Below are 20,110 nucleotides of genomic sequence, written 5' to 3'. Positions count from 1 at the left end.
TATAATTTACCAATAATCATAATCACAATATGCAGTTTCTGTTTCTGTATGCTGTCTGTTTCTCTCTGTCCTATGCACATCTTTCGCACATCAAGATTGAGAGCTGATCCGAGGTGATTTGATCCCCTTAAGCCAGACGCATAAATCATCATCTGGCGTACACTCTTAAGTTTTTTACGGATCGATAACTGTCCAAGGAGACCTGACCGATTGTCCGTCTGGCTCTTCGGTTTGGCTCTGTCTCTGGTCTTGCCTGGTAGAAGTGCCAAACGCGCGCGCCTCCCAGCTGATGGCTGTACAACAATTTGGCGATGGGTTCGCTGATCGATTGGACTCGTCCGTTTTTTTCGGGTCTCTCACGCTCTCTTGATGATCGTCTGCCTCTGTGCTATAATTAAATGCTAAATCGGATTCGCATAGACTGGCATATGTTAGATCAAATTGAGGATGAGCACAAGCAAAGAGGAAAGGTACATCTACAAAGCCCAAATGGGTTTTTGTTTAGTCAGCCAACACCAAACAAATCAATGGCAGAATGGAACTTCCTGTGGGTAAATCTTTTTCTGCCTACAATTAAATTTGAGCCATTTTTAATAAGTTTTATTTCAGTTTTTTTTTATGAGCTTTCTGTCTCTGACTTCTGCGATTTAAATACCCTATTCAAAATGGAAGCCCATGTATCCTTCAAAGCATAATCTTTCATTTTATACGATATAATTTAATGCAAAATAATTTTCACCATCTGGCAATCATTTTACAACCAATTGGAAAACCCATTAAAGCTTTAAACAACTCCTAAAGCTAAAAGGTGTTAATGCCCCAACAAATAATTTTGATTAATATTTGGGGCAACGGCAACCCACCGAAATAAAAGTGAATGAAAACAACAGTTTGTCGCTTTATTATTTTTGCAATAATAATTTATTATTATATATTATTTTTAAACTTTTTCGCTTTTTGTTATGGATTTTTCTTGTTGCTTGTTGTCTGCTCTGCTGTCTGTTGCTGTACTCGTATTATTTTAATCGTATTTATTGCAATAATTTTCTCTCTGTTTTTGCAGCGAGCGGCGAAATGTTGCACAATTTTTCGGGACCGCTATTTTTCATGGTGAATTCAGGGAATTACTCGTATCTGTCCTTTGACTATTGTTTATGACTAAAGTTAATGTGTGTATATATATATAGGGTGTATATATCATAGCATATGAAGCGTTTAAATAGTTTTTAGTTTCCATTTTTTATATATTTTTTTCTTTTCTCATTTTTTGTATTTTGTAACATATGTTTTTGAATGACGGGCATACAAGTGTTTTTTTCTTTCATTTTATTTGTTTAGCATTTATTATTCTTTTGTTTCATTAATATTTATTATTAGATATTTATATATATATATAATATGAATTACTTTTTAATGCCTAGGCAAGTGAAATACTTGAAGTTAATTTGTATTAGATGCTATCCTCTTTCTGTTAGTACTTATTACGGGCTTAATGCACTCTTGCGCTAGGCTAGTGAATAAATTAAAATCTTAGCTTTAAAAAATGTACTCGTACGTCGTAAAAGTAAATCATAGATTCATCATCTTCATTTAAAACACTAAAAAGCGGCTCGTAAAATGTACCATTTATTTCATATAATAAATCTATGTATATCTTTAGGTTTTATGTATACGCAATTACATGTGGTTACATACATACTGAGATATATCCATTTATATACTCAAATTGAAGCTATATCGTAGTGTTTATAAGCAATGCTATAAATGGTATTCCTTCTTTGCGTTTTCTTCTTCTGGGGGAGTGATGCTAAATGCTATGCCAACTTCAAGTGTTTTCCGATCTCCAAACTCCATCCAAAAGTCTTTCTTAACTGCTTTCTATATACAACGCAAGCTTACAACTGGGATATTATTCGATCTAAGCCCTCTAACTGCACATCGGAAGTTCTTTCATTTTTCACTATATACGATCTATATACAAAATGGCCGCTCCAACGTTTGCAACGTTCAAAATTCTCAATTTCTACTTCATTACTCTTAGGTTTTGATATTTACAAATGTATTTTGTTGTCCCACTCAAGAGCAGCCGTCGCCTGGATTGCACTCTGAGATCATAAATGTCCTTGCCACGTGCCACCACGTGGAGCATCGCTTACCTAGCCTGGGAACGGATCGGGATGGTCTGTTGTGGGTTTAGTTGGCGCTGCCGAAGAGCACTGAATTTTTGTAGTAAGCCGTCGGCCGCTCTGACAGCGGACTCTTCACATCACGCTCGGCATTGGCGGCACGCGTTTTGCGCTCCATTTCCAGCTCTTGGGCTAAAGATTCTGCAAGGGGAGAAATAGATATGACGAAAAGGAAAGTGTTAAGGGGGGTTGTAGGTGTTGTAGCTGAATAGTAAAATATATCCCTTTTAATTCCTCTAAAATTCCTAAGTTTCCTGCTTGCAATTTCCCTTCAAAAATATATAAAAATTTCCCCGCTCAAGTACTCACCGGAATAGTTTTGCCAGAAGGCGCCGGTGGCCATCAGGTCGATGCCTGGATAGCTCCAAGGACCCTTTCCATTGCTGGCAGCGGCCGCTGCTGCTGCCGCCGCTGCAGCGGCAAGGCTTCCCTCAGCGGCAGCGGCTGCGGCGGCCACAGCAGCAGCACTTGGAGGCCGTTCGTCCCGTTCGCGACTGCCGCAACGCGGCTCGTCCTCAGGGCCAGAGGGGACGCGGGGCTGGCGCTCCATGGAGCCCTCGTGATCGGAGTGCGGCTCGCGCTTGAAGTGGGTGGGGGATTCGGAGCAGGCTGCGACTGCAGTGGAGGCCGTGACATGGCCGGTCACATCACAGGAGGAGGAGCTGAGGGACTTGTCAGACTTTTCGCTGCCGCCACGACTGCCGCCGTCGTTGTCTATGGGGGTAGAGGGAAAGCAGAGGGCGCTGTGTTGGTTAGATAAGCGTAGGGCGTAGGGTGTGGAGCGTGGGACGCAGTTGGGGGTGGGGTGGGACAGATGTGGGTGTGGGGGGCCAGAGAGAGCCGCATGTGTGGGAGATGGGGGAAATGGGAGTGGGGAACTGTTAGCCATGCGTTGTGCTTGTCCTTGCCCCTTTAGCCACTTACCTTTGAGCGCCTCGACGCCGTCGCGGCTATTGCTGCTGCTGTTGTTGCACTTCACATCGCCGACGATGCTGCCACCGCACACCTCCGCGTCGCTGCAGGCGCCACCGCCATTGCCATTGGCATTCGAATTGCTGACCTTAAGGCCGCCGCCGAGCTGCTGCTGGTAGCGAATGCGTATCTTACGCTCTCGTCGGAAGCGTTTTTGGTAGAGCACTGCAAAGAGAGAGAGAGAGAGAGAGAGAGAGAAGAGAAAATTGATTTGAGGATTAAGACCAGAACATAATTTCTAATATTTAATATTTCTTCTTTGCAAGCAGCTACAAAGTGTAACCTTAAACCAAATACTAATCCGCTAGCGATTCTCGCTCTACACCCAAAACTCCAGCAACTACCTTTAAATTCCTTCCCTGGAAATGGAACAGCAAAAACGCAGAGCCACAACCCATAAACCGACTCATCGATAGATCGTGATGTTGATCTCGAAATGCTGGTAACTGGTAATTTGATCGATTCAAACGTTTCCCCCTGGCTTTCCCTTGGCTTGTTGCCTTTTGCCAGTGCCCATGCCCGTGCCCGTGCCCGTGCCTGTGCCTGTGCCCGTGCCAATTCAACTGCGCATCCGGCCGTGTGTGTGGGCGCAATTATGCTTATTGATCCTGACTTGCAATCATTCCAGATCGCGAGTCATAGAAACGAAAAACAGCAACAACAAAAAGAACATTGAAAACTCGACCTGATCGACGATGTCGATCGATGCAGTGAAGCGTGGTGACAGCCGTTTTGAGGGTGGAGCCACGCAGCCACGATCAGTGTGCCCACAAGCAGATCCAGCAAACAGAGCCAGCCACAGCCAGAACATCAAATCAATTCTGTTGTTTCAGGCATATTGAATTTCACCGAGGATCGAATCGGTTCGGTTTGGAATGGAGTTCATGGCATTGCACCCACGCGGAGTTTCTCTCCAGAGTCCGCTCCCATTGCAAATGGCCAATTGTTGGCCCCATGTTCTACAACAGCAGAGCGATGTTTATCGCCGGCGTTATTATTAGTTGCAATTAGATGTCTATGTGCCTGTGTGGCATTTTGCATAGTTGCATGCAATTTTCATTTCGGAGTCGACTTTACTTTGGTTTCGTTTCGTTTGCTGATTTATGCGGCTGCCTTTTTTTCCACCTATTTCCGAGTGCATAATTTTCTCGGGCGGTGGAAACTACACACAAAGTAACACGGACAGAGAGAGAGAGAGAGATGTAAGTTATAGCCTCCTGGTCGGTCAGTCGTTGGGCAATTATACTCTTGGGTTTTGCCCTCGTTCCCTTTTCCATTCGGTTTGTAATTCTTAAGTTTTTGGGTGGAGCTCTGATACAGTTTTTCTTTGAGCTTTTTTTGGGTGTTTCAATGGCGGCTTCTAAATTTGAGGGTTGGCACATGATTTAAGCTACTTCAGTGGTCGGTCGCGTAACTAATGCCTTTTGATTGAGTGTTGAGCGTGGGCCCAATATATCGCTTGATATATAGATCAATTTGTGGGCCATACATGTGGTTAGTGATTATATTATCAAGTACTGGCCGGTAATTGGTATATTACCAAAATTAAGTACAGAATTTGTGCAGAATTTCTGAATAATGGATTTATAAACATGTTTATTGGGTTAGCCCTGATCCAGTATTAAGCTTTTCTGTGGTATAATTGGCTCATTGGATACCCCTGTTCTATCTGGCTTTCAATTAGGCTTAGTTCCTCGCCATCACCGCCACCCCTTTCCAGTCTCCGACAACCCTTTTAAGGTCTTTAATGGGAAGTCAGCGCCGAGACATAGCAACAACCAATTAAAAGATTTCTCTGGCACTCAACTCTCAACTTTCTGCCTGTAATTGAAAGCAACTCAGATTCCACATTCTTAAACCTGTATCCAGAACTGAACAACTCCCCTTTCGTCATCGTCATCTTGCGTCTTGCTACTTTTTGCCAATCATTCGAGTGTAACTAAATAATGAAATGATATTAAATTCATTTGAATTGTGATTTCTGTTGAAAAACGGCCCCAAGACAACGAACAGAACAGAACGTAAAGGAACGGCAGCCTGAGCCTTAAAACCCTTTTTTATGCAGCCTGGCGACGACCACCACAGCGCCACAAGGGAGTGGTGTAGTGGGGGCAGCGGGCCTGGGGCAACAGGGCAGACAGTCGGCATATCAGGTGTCATTGTCATTTGAGTCAGTTTGCATTAGGCGCGCACGATTGGAATTGGCATAGGCAGAGACAGAGACAGAGTCAGAGCCAGACCAGAGTCCAGAGATCTGTGGACACTGTCAAGGCTAATTTGCTCCACAAACTAGGGATGGATCATCAAATGCCAGAATGGAGTGACTGACAATAAGGTGAAACAGTTGTGTGTTTTTGGATAATTATTTGTTAAGAGATTGACATTGTTACTGTTGATATATTTTCCCTTTCTGTTGACTTATTCTCCTACCCCTTACCATTTTGACCTCCCTAAGCTTACCTCTTAATTTCCTTTCATCCACAAGTTGTCTCTCCAGCGAATCTTTCACCTCGCGCTCTCGCAGTACGTCCATCTTGAGCTCCGCTAGATAGAAAAAATAACAAAAGAAAACAAAGCAGAAAACCAAAATTAGTTAAGGTCAGCCTCAGCACGATTCAGACATCGCCACTTTCCATATTGCAACTGCAACTGCAACTGCAACATAAATTGCCTCTGCAACTCACCTTTTTCGTAGCTGATTTGACGCTCTTGTTGCCGGGCATTATCGGCTGCCACCTTGAGCAGACTCTGGATATTTCTCAGCAACGTCTCCGTTGAGCTGGCGGGTACGGCGGCATGGGCATCGATGCCGAGAGGACCCAGGGCCAGGCCGCCAGCCAGGGCTGCTGCAGCGGTCGCATCATTAGCAGCCATCAGCGCCTCGTTGGGGGTGAGGGCGCCACCGCCACCGGCGCCAGGTGGACCATTGACCACAGCAGCACCTGCCCCATTGGCCACCGCAGCAGCTGCCGCCAGTTGGGAGTAGTTGAGGGCGCGCTGATGTTGGAGGGCGGCAGCAGCGGCTGCCTCCGCGGAAGGGGAGCCGCGTTGCGGCACCACGCCGAGATGGTGAACGGCCGCCGCGGCTGCTGCCTGATGATGGTGCGAGGCGGCTGCTGCATGTTGGTGGAGATGCGCTGCTGCCGCGGCTGCTGCTGCAGCGGCGGCTGCCGAACCCGTGGACAGATTATCACGTTCCGTGTCACTCAAATCTGGCAGGAGAGATGGATACAGAGATGGGGTTGAGATGGAGAAAGAGAACACACAAGAGCAGAGTCATTCACTCGGTCAGTCAGTCTGGTTGTCACTGTTATCGGTTATCGCTTATCGCGCGTGTCACATATCGTGGCATGAATCGCTTGTGCAAAGTCTACTCACCCTCATCGTCTTTGGCCAGGCAGCGTTCATCGGCTTCAGATTGATTCTCGTCGCTCAGGTTCTCCTCTTCCTCCTCGTCATCCTCCACACCAATAATGCCACCGCCAACACCACCGCTGCGACTGCCCTCGTCCAGGCTGCGAGAGCCCCTGGGCGAACCTGCCACCGAATGACAGTCGCTACGCTCACTGCCAGCATCACAATTGCTGCCACCATGATCGGTGTTGCCGCCGGATTTGCTTAAATTCAACACCGGACTCTGACGCGTGGGGGAGCCTAAAGGAAGGGGAAATACAAAAAGAAAACAGATTGATTGAGTAAGAGGTAATGGAAATGATAATTTTTCATACTATTTAGCTATATATTTTCTGTGATTTACTTACAATTCCTTGAACTGAGATCCCTGGGCTTCACATCGCCCACTATGACATGGCCCACACGATCCACAACGGCTCCACTGACGCCCATCACCTGCTGCCGGTCATCCGTTCGCTCCTCTCGCAAACGCTCCAAATGCTTGACAATATCCTCGTAGGCTGCACGGCAATTCTCCCAGATACCTGAACGGGCAAGGGCATCCATATTGGCAGCGGACATGCCCGCATTCTGGGCGGCGGCCTTCAGCATTTGGCTCTCGGGCCGGGCATGCAGGCCATGAGGTGGCATGCCGGGAGACATCAGAGCCGCCGCACCAGGATGATGGGCATTCATTTGCATAAAGGCCATGTGATTGATGGGCGGCGGATTGTAGCCATTAGCCAGCAGTGGCGACTTCTCCAGTCGATTCATATCTGTAAAGTAGATAAAAAGAAGATTGAGAGTGATTTTTGATGCAAGTCAAGGGTTTCTTCTCCATCTCTTAAGTTGCCAAAGAAATCTTCTAAATCTTCTAATTAAACAGCTTCAAGTACCCTGCGCTGGTATCTCTTGAAATTAATCAATATTTACTGCAACTTTTACATGGTAGTAGTTAATTTACAAACGCATTCAATGTTCTGTCCATCCTCAACAATATTTGCCTTTCATTTTGATGGCTCGCCCAGCAGACCAGACACCTGTTCCTGTCTATGCAGATATATGCGTATGTATTTGTATATATATAAACATATAAAATCATATCTATATATAGCAGGCTTATTGTCTAAGCCAGCAGGCCAGACTAAACACAACAGCTAAAAACACACACGCCACGCCAACCTCCTATAAATTCACATGGAAATACTGCTTTGTGCTCATATGTTGCTGTGTGTGTGTGTCATTTGTATTTATGTATCTATAGCTTGACAATTTAGTATGTCCATTAAATGCTTTAACATTTAGTAAATTGCTTAATTTAATAGAAAATGCAGAATGCAATTAAAACTTTGGTGAAAAACTCGGACTCTTTCTTCCTCCACAAAATGCAATTAAACCATGGGCTCGCTTCAACGAAAGTGCAGTTAACAAATTTATATATTCTACAGAGTGTTTCCTTCTTTTTTATTAATAATGCAATATCACTCAAGAATCAACGCCCCATAATTCACTCAAAGAACCTTTTCTTTATGGCCGCCTGATGACAAGGCACAAACACTTTTTTTCATGTTCATCTTCTTCTCTCTCTCTCTGAGTTCAGTGAAGTTGGTGGATCGGTTGATTTGTTTGTTGTATTTCTTTTGGTACAGAAGGCGCCGGCGGCACATCGTTCTCAAGAAAAAGAAAATGAGATTTCTTTCGATTTTGGCCTCTACGAATATCTTTCGAATATTGTGCGTTTCGGACACATTAATAGAAATGGGCGTGCACCAAGTTGTCAGGCTCTCCAAAGCCATAGAGAAAAAATATGTAAAAAGAATCGACAGCAACAGCAGCACACAGAGAAATAAAATCAATTAAATGTGAGTCCGCGTGTACTTATCATAATTACAGATACAGATACAACACGATACACATTCAATTCGAAAACTTCAGCTGAATGCGATTTCCTGTACAAATCATATGGCAGTCCGCATTGGAATTTAGACTTGATTGCTCTTTGCCGTTTGGCTGCCATTTATCTGTGGCCAGCACTCTGGGAACGTAGTACTTCGTGGCGGCCCAGTGTATCTGCATCTGTATCTGTGGCTGTGTCCGTATCCGTATCGCCTGTTTTTCGTTTGGCAGCTGTAAGTAGTAATCAGCCGACAACAACGACCATCGAGCACACACAAATCACAAATGGCGGCAGCACAGAGTCAAGCCAGAGAAAGAAAAACACAAAAAAAAACTGATATCCAAAAGCAAGTTTTGTGGCCAATCTCGAAATGATTTCATTACCATTCGAATGCGAATTCGTGGCGCTCCCAGCCATGCCACTCAATTTTGAGAGTCTCTTCGCAATTGGCAAGTGGGAAAATATCGTCAGAGCAGGGTTTATGGGAATCTACAGAAACTCTTCACAAGCTCTTCCACTTCACTTACCACTAATATGTCCATTCTCATAGGCATAGTCACCGTTGTCCAGGCGATGCTTCTTCAGCTGCGGATGCTGTGATAGATGGCTGGGCGGCAGGGAGAGCCCCACGGGTCCTCGTTTGGGCGGTCTACCCGGTCTGGAACTGCGGAATTGCAGAGAGTTACTGTTGGGTTGAAAGTAATGGACAATTTTCTTGGTATCAGTACAAAAAAAACCAAATGCCTCAGCACATTGATCATAGTTCGTTCAGCAAAAGAATGTATGGGAATGGGAACAGAGTTTGGTAAAACGAATGCTGAATGTTTCGTGCTATTGCATTTTGATATGAATATACAGAGACATAACTATAATTTTAGAGGTTTTAAACAACAATTAAAGGTTGAAAAAGAATGCACAATTAAATTATATTTGTTGTTGTACATTGAATAAATTCATAAACTTGAAAGCTAAAAAAACCTCTTTGGAACCACTGCAACAACCACTTAATGTCTCTCTGACTTATTGCTAAAATGTCTTGCCCATTAATCCTCAACATCATTGTTTAACTTTCCAAAGAATCTCGCGCGCCTTTGCAATCTATTACCAAGTCATATTTCTGTCTCTCCCACAGCCGACGCTTGTGTGCCATGCGAATTTTAGGCTTCCCCGTTTATGTGACTCTTCGGTCCACATACAGACACACACACAAACATACCCTAATTAAGCTTTAACCATCTTTAACCACCCCGTTGACTTGAGACAAATAAAAAGGCCAAACTCGAAAAGGCAAGAAAAGAAACGTGCTACCATTTTAATTATCGACCATAAAAAATGGTACAACCAAAACGCAGCAACAATAATAATAAAGAGCCAAAGCACAAAGAGTGAACAACAAAAAAAAAGAGTTCAACTATTTTTCTAGTAATTTATGCCCGCAATTGCTGCTATTTGTATATAAAATATTTAAATAAGTCTTGCACAAATACTTGACGCAGGTTAAGCTAAATAGTTAACCGAAAAGGCATAAACAACTTGGCGCAGCGGGTGGAAGTTATGACAAACAAGAGATAAAAAACCCCCCGCGCCCTCGAGGCACACACCAACAAGAAACTTAAACTGCAGCAAATACTACAGAGGGGAGCCAAAGACTTGGGCAAATAGACCGATCCCTGTGTGCCCCAGCTGTCCGGAGCTAAGAAGGGGGCACTTCCAGATGCTTCCTAGCAATTAAATTATGGAATCTTCATTCAATGTTTGTCGGTGTTAAACAGGTGCCCCCCGTTGCACACAGCCAAAGAGCAAGACTCAGGCAAAGACAAAGGCAAATAAACACAGGTAGCCAGAGATCGTACAAGTACGGAGTACTCTTATGGTATGGCGAAACGATGAACCATAGCATTTGTAATTGTGCGTACTCTGGATAACGATTCAACAAATATTTGCAGTTACATATTTCCACAACAAATATTTGTGGCGGGATTTTAATTGTGCTCCATTAAACGTTTAATGACAAACAAACTTTTGAATTGTTGTCTTAGCCCCTCGCTGTGGGTCGTGTAAAGAGGCGCCCCACATAATGAATCATTCCCTACCCAGAAAGAGGCACACACACACATGATAGTGTCTTTCGGTCCAGCGAAAGTGTTTTTCGGATCTAATCGGAAGGCCGTTGTTCCAAGTTTGTGACGTGCAAAAAAAAAACAATCCGTCAGTCAGTTGAAGATGAAGATGAAGTTGAAGATGGATTTATTATGAAAAGTTTGGGGTTGGGGCAGGCACTTTCATTGGAAAGTTTTGCGCTGCTGCCGCGTTGACATGTTTGTCTTGTCCTGCAAATTCGTGGCTTTCGTTGGAATAAGTATGTGGAATATGTCGGATAGGGTTCGGATAAGATTGGATAAGCAGTTTTACGGAATTTGCGTAACAGTCAAATTATGACGTGACCTCCATGGGATGTGAGGAACAATTTGCTGCAGTTGCAAACTATTTTCTGATCAATTAGGTTACGACTGACATTAAAGTGAGACTAATTTAATAATAATTTAATTATTCAAATTATTCAAAGTCCGTAAATACCTCAAATGCATGGCATATGGCATTGAAAATACCCAAAAATCCAACTGCCGCTTAACTAATTTATGCACTGTTGTTGTCACTCGCCACAAATGTCATTTTTCATTTCTTGCGCGCGGCGAGGCAAACGTTTAGTCAGGAATAAACAACAATTTGTCAAAATAGTCGCTTTGGCCAATGCCTGCCCCAGCAACAACAGCAAACTGGCGGCAAGCAAATGAGCGAAAAGGAGATGAAAAGCATTCGCGTAGCGTAGAACCGGTTGAGAGGCTTGCAACTTGCAGCAGACACACACACACACACACACTCAACCACAAAACCTGAACCTGTTTGCAGCTGTAGACGAACGTCCCCTCTCCTGGTACACTCGTACTCGTACTCATATATTTCAATAATCAAGGGATAGCTGAGTTGTTAATTATTGACTTGCGGCTGGGCTTGAGCAACAGCCGCCAAAATATGCGCCAAACTGTGCTAAATGTGCCACTCAATTGGGTCGGCAGGATCGAGAGCAGCAGCACAAGTTATAAAAATCCAACAAACAGATAGTTCCAATTGCGATTCGAATACGAACAAATGTCGTGGGGGAAAATCCGGGGAGGCGTTGCCAACATTTGTCATCGATTCCACGCTCTCTGAGCTTAACCCACTGCCCCAGGGCTCTAGCCGGAGACTCCTCCGTCTGGACTGGCGATTCATCCAGCTACCGCTGCAAATTGGCAAATCAATTATATTTATGGCCAAGTTGCCACCTGTGGCCAGGGAGCGCGTGTTTGCCAGCAACTAAATCAATGCGATCGACCGACCCACCGACCGACAATTAAAACTTGACTGCAACACAATTTCCATATTCGCAATTACAACTTTGAATGAGTACTCGGTAGAATTTTAATTGAATTTATAGCTTCAAATTGATTCGCGCCTGGCAATCCTCTGCCATTTGTCTATAAGCCGCTTTCGAAGCGACACAACCGACACAACAATTTCTCAGAAAGAAGCCGTCTCCATCACCGTCTTGGTCTTCCTGTGCTTCGCTTGAAGTTGGCTCGAATTTCTTTCAGTTAAATATAAATGTTATTGGAATTTGCATTTACGCAAAACGAGACAACGCTGCCAACATCGGCTGTGTGCCTGTGCCTCAGCTTAGCTCAGCCTGTGCCTGTGCCTTTGGTCATCTTTTGTGTTCATTGTTAAGTGACATGCAAATGTACAAATGACATGGCATTCGCCCGAGACCGATTGTGCCAGAGGGCCTGGCCCGAGCAGGGGGTACGACCCAAAGATATCTCCATGCTAATTGTGGGGCTTGGACACAGGGAATTGCGGCCTGCGCTTCACCAAATGATAAACTACATAGCGGCATAGAAACTCTCAACTACAGATTGTTCCAAACAAATGCAATTGCAAATTACTATGGTACAAGTATTTGGAATTAGAAATGGCAATGGGAAATGCGGTAAAAGCTGAGAGATCAACTGAGCGTTTGAAATATAATACAATGGAATTTGTGAATGGATAGTTGAATCTGTTAATGGTAGAACGCTATTGATTGACAGTTTCTCTGGCAGAAGGAATTCATTAAACAAACAAGAACTTGCTTAAAATCTTCCTTAAACTTTGAACTTTCACGGAAAACTTCTTTCATGTTTCACACTTTATTCCCACCAGTCTCAACTTGCATGAATTATATGTGCTTTAGTTCTTGTTCTCAGTGAAATATTCAAAGCGAATGCATATGCTAATTAGCAATTTTGGGTGGCCTTCTTTCGCATATAATTTACTCAGGCGACTACGCGATTTCCCCGAGACCATTCACAACAGTACTTATACTATATATATATATTTTAGTACATATATTAGTGCAGATTTCTAGCCTATGCCGTTTTTTTCCACACTCACTTGAATTTTCAATTGGCGTGCTAATAACTCATTTAGTTCGCAACAAAACAAAAAAAAAACTAAGTAACAAATACTACAAAAAATAGTTACAAACATGCCACACCAACAATGGGGTTTGAGATCCACTCAAGACTGCCTGCCTGGCTCCACCACCTCCTCCTACTTCACCGCCCTGAAGCTGCTGGATCTCATGATGCTGATGAGAGAATATTTATACCAACATATGCTTCAAAATATCCATTTGAATGCTGGGTGCAGTTTTGTTTTTCAGGGGGGGGGGGGCTGGGCTCTATGTAATTATTGTAAAAAATAAATTGAACTATTGTTGCTACATTTAGATTGAACAGAAGCCCCTTCACAATGTTGCTTTTGTTTTTCGGTTACACTCAATTAATTCGGATTTGCAAAATGCACAAACTCACACCTCAAACCGAAAAGATGTGTATATGGATATGCAAAATTACTCTCGAATTATTTTAGAAATTTAATATAATTAAATTTGTTTTTTTTCCCCCCCCTCTGCCTCTTTACTTGCCACATTTGTGTCTGTATTTTTGACAGCCTGAGGAGTTGATTCGAGTCGGGGATCTGTGTAGTGGAGTTGATCTCTTGATTGTCAGTCAGTCATTTCTGATTAGACATTCGACAGTTGAACAGTCGGGCTGGGTATTGTTGTTTGATGGCATAAATTATAGTCTTGTCCGTATAACAAAAGCCGTGCATATAAAATTCATACTATAAATCAATGTGGCTGTCGTAATTTGTGTTAAGTTATTTGTAATCAATTTGAATTTCCCCATCTCACATCTTTGCTTTCGTCTACTCGAGAGATTTATGAGAAAAATCGTATTTATTCTGCCATTTTGTTTGATTGTTGATTTGGGATTTTTTATGCATATTAAAATGATAATTTGCTTAACGGAAAAATGTTTTTATAGATAACAGAATAGTTGCTACAAAAAACTGATCTTTTCAAATCCACTACAAGTTCATTCTCACATTTATCCCAACAATTTATTCCATCCTTCATTCATCTGTGAAGCAACCTTCTTTCAGCTACCATTTATTTCCCATAACTGCCCCAAACCATTCACCAAAATCATCTCCCTAATCCCACAGACGCTCTAACAAATTTAACAACAAATTAAACTCAAATGAAGTCAAATCAATCGATTGGTTTTCAATTCTTTTTTTTTGTTTTTGAAAAACATTTTTCCACTTGGCCCGAGCAATTTGCATAGTTGTGGTCTCTAAGCTGCTCGAATCGGAATCGGAGTACGGGAGGGGGTTTAGTCCAATTTAGTGGAAAGGTGTGCCCACCAGCCCAGTCACAACACGTTGTTGTTGCAGTTGCTGTTGCTGTGGCTCAGTGGAGTTACCTTCAAGAGTTACCTTTTCGGTCTTTGGTCGGTGCCGCTCTCGAAGCCTAAACGTCGTTTTAGCCAACTCCATGGTGGTATGGGGGGTATGGAGCGCGGCACGGATCGCGACTGTCAACTGTGATCAAAATCAATTGTTTGCCATTTGCCAAAACCAAATTGACTGAACCAAAGAGCCACTCACACACAAATGCTGACAGAATTATTTTTATGGCCAACACACACACGAAATGTCAGTGTCAATAATTTTTGTAATTATGAGCACATTAAAAAAAATCAAAGAACTATTTATAGTGTAGATATATGTTTAAAAATGATTATTGGGGTGGGCTGCCATATGAGAAGCCCCCAACAAAGGCAAACAAATATAATAAAAAATTATTGCAACGTAAGTATTTCGATTTCGAACAAAAAGGAGAATATGAACATTGGATGGGGAGCTCAAGAGTGTTTTAGAGTGAAAAAAGTTGAGAATTTTGATTAGCTCCAAGTAAGAACCCAAAATATAGTTGTGTATTTATTTAAATATTTACAGTTTGAAATTTTAAGTTGATTTTTATCAAAACAGAATTATTTTTTTGCGTAAATTGAAGGTTATATGTTTTGAATTTGTTTTGCCGTCAGCTTTTGGTTCGGTTTAATTTCGATTCTGTGTGTGTACAAATAATGCAGAATTTAAGCTGAAAGTTTACATTAAGCTTTGGTTTGGAGCACTTTTGATTGTTCACCCGTTTTCTTTTTTAATATTTTTTAATTTAAAGTTCAATTCCAGTTCAAAATTACTATCACATGGTTTTATTCTCTCCCTTTGTTTCAGCTATAGATTATCTTAAACCCTCAAATTCAGAACCGTTTCAATCGATATAACTTCACATAAAAATCCAATCTTCCCACCTGTTCCATCTACCGTTATAACCGTACTTCCCAAAAAATTAAACCCAAAAATTCTTATCGGATAAACCCTTTTTTGTCATGCTCTATTTACTGTAAGTTTACTGTTTTTGAACCCTCCGAATATCCTTGCAACTTCCGCTTTTTTTTGCGGCTTGCCCAATTTCCGTTTCGAGATTAATTAATTTAATAAAAAAATTCTTTTCGCTCTAAAAACTCTCAAGTGTATAGAAAAAAACGGTGCAATCGATGCGTTTCTTTCTTCCAAGAAAACAAAAACCAAAAATATAAAAAAAGAGTAAAAGGGAGAAGGAGAGAAATTATTGCCATAGTTTTTTTATTATACTTGTATGTTTACCTCTCTGGTGGCTTGATCGATAGGCATCTGCAATTAAAAAGAGAAGAGAAAGAGACAAGTGAGGCAAAATTTTTGTTAAACGTTGTGTGTAAGCTTTAAACAACAAAATTAAAATGTTTCCCCACAAACATTGTAAGTCAGAGGAGGAAAGGGAACTTTTCATTGATGGATGGATGGATGGATGGATATGATGCATCCACATTTTGGCGGGCAAGCGGGTGTGAAAATGCACACGCCTTACCGCTGACAGCCCCATCAAACAATTTGTAATTATCCCCAACCCTCGAGAGAGTGAGAAGAAGAGGGATAGACGACGACTCCTATATCGACTGGCAACTGCCTTTAGCGGTTACAGTTTTCCCTCTTTTTTCCTTTTTTGGAAGTCTTTTTTTCACCCGTTTCAGTTTCCTCAACTTGTTTCAATTTAGCGCAAAAGTTTTTCAACCTAATAATAGGTTTAACCGCATTTTTAACTGTTCCTCATGTTCGGTCCGGTTCAGTGAGGTCTGCTACGTACTCGCCTCCTGGCTGTGGGTCTCGTCCTCTCTCTCTGTTCATCCTCTACCCAAAGCGCATGTGCACATTGGAGCACACTCCATGTGTGTACTTCCTTCCCCTGTCTGACTGACAACCCCGTTTCCATAATTAACTAGATGGTTTTTCATTGAATGCAATGTGGTCGAACAGTCGACCGCTCGACCGGCCCGCCGGTCGGTTGGTCATCCTACGAATGCGAATACGAATTCGAGTACGGCTTTGAGTCTGTGGAAGGGTTCTACTCCAGTATCGGCTGCACTTGGGAACTGTAAACAAACGCAGGACTCGGCACCACCGCAATAAAAACAGTATAAAAGGGATATTGGAGTACAAGGTTGTAATCTTTTGGCTCTTGATGTCTCAATGTTGGGTTACTGTATGAGAATGCTCTTCGATGGAGCTCATTACTTTAATGGACAACCGAAGATTTTTTAATGTTGGAAGCATTAAATTTCCAGAACAATTTGAGTTCTGTTCTGAATACGGGAAGAAAAGTTCTGGGAGAAATATAAAGCTTTCAAAGAGATCATCTTTCTCAGGGGTTTATTTTGCGTTTCATCCACAAGCTTGAACTTTTCTTAAGTTCGATTTAAAAGGCTGTCAAAGCTTGCAATAGTTCCCATAGCTATGCGGAGATTCTATGGGAAGATAACTCTTGAAAAAAGTTCTTAATTCATGGCAAATTCTTTGAAAATAATACTAGTGCTCCATACACCTTCCAAAGGTCTTTCTTCGCTGCTAGAAAACCAGTAGCTCGGATTCTTGACTGCTTTGTTCTCTGTTCATAGCCAACTCCAAGTACCAGACCAGACCCCACCAATCGCTGAACCCACTCAATAATTACAATTACATGAACAACAGCAACAAAAAAAAGCCAAGTACGAGTAAAAACCTATTTCTCTGTGCTTTTTGCTTGTCGTTTTTTCCACTCGAACGGAAATGCGCTGACAGGGCACCGCACACGTCGTACAAAAAACAACAACAGCGAGCAAGAGAGCGAGCGAGGGAGCGGGGAAAACTTGAACAAACTGGAAAAACTGTTTCACCAACTATTGTTAGAATCGCTCAAAAGAATTACGCAGCTTTTTCGGATAGTTAGCAAAACGAGGGTGCAGCGCAGGTAGGCCTTTAAATGGGAATTGGGGGGTCGGGGGAGGTCCTTGGAGTTACGTTTGCATTGCGTATTTCCGCCAAATGTCATCGGAAAATGAGGAGAAAAGCGAAACGAAAGTTTTTTGATTGCCTGTGTTAATCGATATCGATGCACACAAACTATTTGCATTTTGGCCGAAAGGGGGGGGCTCGCGAATCGGCTGCACTTTGAGTGCGTAAGTTGGCTAAAGCGGAAACAGGAAATGAGAAAATTTTGCAGAGCAAACCCCGAGCTATAAATGCAACTAGGCACTGCGCGTACACTCAACAAAATTGTGGTAGTAAAGTATTTGAAAAGACTTTTACTCAACAAATATTAAATGAAAAGATGATGATTTGAAGAACTTTCTTCTTGTGTGTCTCTCAGTGCATTCGTACCTGGCTGTGGTGCAGTCCCTGTAGAGCACATCGAAGTCCTTGCAGCTGAGTAACTTGCAGCGATTGACGCCGGGCTGGATGGCCCCCAGGCCTCGGAGTATTCGCACCTGCTCCACATTGCACACCAAGGGCACAATATCCAGGCGCTTCAGCTTCGTGTATACCGTGTGCAGGCCACCCACCAGATGCTTGAGGAAGAGCTCGAACGCCTGCGGCAGGCAGAGCATTGTCTCGTTGCTGATGATGAAGGCGGCCACCTTCTGGCCTCGGTACTCCACCAGCTTGCACTCGTTGGCGCTCGGATCGGAGGTGGAGATGGGCGGCGGCGAGTTGTACGATCGCGGCGGCACATGATGATGGGCGGCAGCCATCAGCTCCAGCGGCGAGGCATGGTGCATCATCTGCAGCGAGTTGAGCAAACCCAGCGAATGCGGTGGCAGTCCGTGCGGCATTCTCGGTGGCAATCCAGCGGGCAGACCATTGCCAGTGGGCATGCCCCCCGCTCCCACATGCGGCGGGGGACTCAGCTGATGGTGTTGCTGCTGCTGTTGTTGCTGCTGCTGCTGCTGTTGCTGTTGCATTTGGGCCATCATCGAGTGATTCAGGGAGCTGACAGGACTCACGGCACTGGGATGGCGGCTGGGCGAGCTGGCCGGCGAGCAGCTGGAGCCGCGGCCCGTGTGAGAGCTCCGTCCATTGGGTCGATCATCGTTGGCTCCTCGAGAGCTGTTGCTGCCGTCGCGGCCATTCTGTTGCTGTTGCTGCTGTTGTTGCTGCTGCTGCTGCTGTTGTTGCTGTTGGGCGGCTGCTGCAGCTGCTGCCGCGGCGGCGGCCTGCTGCTGCTGTTGATGGTGCATCAACATGGCTGTGGTGTTCATATTGCTGGAGAGGATTGGTAGGATATTGCTGCTGCAATTGTGAATGTTGCAGGTAAGATTGTTGGGGATGATGCAGCCTAAATTTTGGTGGATGTGGCCGCTGCTGTTGTAGTTTCTGATTTGATTGTTGTTGAACGACGTTGTTGGATGGTGATTAAACGTTGTTGAATGGTTGTGGCTTATGTTGATCCTGTAATTATTGTGGATTGTTGAATTGTTGTTGTTGAACGCCGCTGAGTTGTTGTTATTGATTTCTGTATTGTTGTTTGTGTTCTTTTCACTAAGTTCACTTGTCACAGAATCCATACTTCATCATGGCCGACACTTTTGTGGTTTGTTATTTTGAAAGCGGCTTTTTTAACCGATTTATGTTTTGGTTTTTTATTCCCCTTCTGCTTTAATTACTCTCTAATTTGTTTTTTCTGCTTTAGTATACTATAAAAAAATAATAATAAATACGCATTCAAACACCAAGATGGAAACATAGAGAGAGAGAGATAAATAATTAATGAACTTTTAATTCATTTTTAATTATTTATTAGTGAGTTTTCTATGCAAATTATAATGGAGATTCTCTATTGGTTGTCCATATCCGTGTCCGATTGGAAATGAGATTCGTAGTTCTGACAACTACGTTTTGAGCGAGAAGAAGATTGAAGTTTTCTGCAAACTTGAACTTCCCAGATTTTTCGGAATAATATTTTAAAAGTAAATCGTAAACCCACTAGACTTTTAGGTGTTATTTCAATCTTTAGAAAGTTCTGGCTTTTGCATGCTTTGGTTTATTTATTTTCAGACTTCAGATATTTTTTGTCCCCCATAAAAAAGTATGAAATAGCTATTTGAAGCTCTTTGTAGTGTCTAAAGTCTGTATAACCAACCTCTATTTGTATTGATTGGAAAACTTGAAGCCTCTAATGGAACTTGAATCGCTTTCAAAGTATCATCAATCTATAGTTATTTTAATCGAATTATTTTGAGTTGATTTTAATTTGTCAACAAATATCGCTCCGTAATGGATAATTTTGATGCTGTCATTCCAATAAAGAACCACAACAATCCCTACTCGACATGACATGTTTTAGTGGGCACAAAGATCTAACTTCTGTTTTCCATTTGCATAAATCTGCAACTGTCTAATTATGAACCAATAAGTAATTTACCTTAATTGTGTCTGAACAATTTTAATATTATAGAACACTCCAACACAAAACACTCACAACGCGCACTTGGTTTAGGTGAGATTTTGAATTAAAATTTTGGTTTTAGCCATTTCGTTGGATATATTTTTGTCGAATATTTTGGAATATTTTATATTTGTGTGCTGAAGAATGCGAATTGATTGTTGTTTGGATTGGACCCCGTGTGTCCCTGTCCGTGTCCGTTGACGACTACCGACTCCGTGTACCGTACCGACGGCGTGTCACTGAGATTGTGAGACGTTGCCACTGATTGCGCTGCGACTGTGACTCGCTTCCCCAAACGAAACGCCGAGAAATCAACGAAAAACGAATTGCATTCGAATGAATAGTCACCCACACACAGAAACACACAGCAACACACACGAGTCGCGACTGAGAGAGAGATGGAACGACAGGGTACGTACGACAGAGAGA

At 42.9% G+C, this 20,110-nt stretch overlaps 1 protein-coding gene across 8 annotated transcripts; it reads right to left on the bottom strand.

Annotated features, from left to right (window-relative positions):
* Nucleotides 1–1,383: 1,383 nt before the first annotated feature.
* On the bottom strand, nt 1,384–20,077 carry LOC117582055. 8 transcript variants are annotated; one of them, XM_034269599.1, is made up of 11 exons: nt 19,658–20,076; nt 17,617–18,929; nt 15,550–15,576; nt 8,976–9,133; nt 6,920–7,327; nt 6,537–6,812; nt 5,843–6,370; nt 5,619–5,702; nt 3,111–3,323; nt 2,496–2,900; nt 1,385–2,327 (listed from the first exon to the last, which is right to left on the bottom strand). In XM_034269599.1, exons 2-11 carry the CDS (start codon nt 18,798–18,800, stop codon nt 2,194–2,196), a joined length of 3,417 nt encoding a protein of 1,138 aa, XP_034125490.1. In that variant the 5' UTR covers nt 18,801–18,929; nt 19,658–20,076; the 3' UTR covers nt 1,385–2,193. The 8 variants fall into 8 exon arrangements, with proteins under 8 accessions (XP_034125493.1, XP_034125494.1, XP_034125495.1 ...); XM_034269600.1 differs by having other exon boundaries at nt 8,976–9,112; XM_034269601.1 differs by having other exon boundaries at nt 8,976–9,106.
* Between the last annotated feature and the right edge of the window lie 33 nt (nt 20,078–20,110).

This window comes from Drosophila guanche, unplaced genomic scaffold, assembly GCF_900245975.1.
Source record: "Drosophila guanche unplaced genomic scaffold, DGUA_6, whole genome shotgun sequence".
Lineage (NCBI taxonomy): Eukaryota > Metazoa > Arthropoda > Insecta > Diptera > Drosophilidae > Drosophila > Drosophila guanche.
Note: the sequence above shows the minus strand (reverse complement) of the source record. Positions and strands in the feature narration are given on the sequence as shown.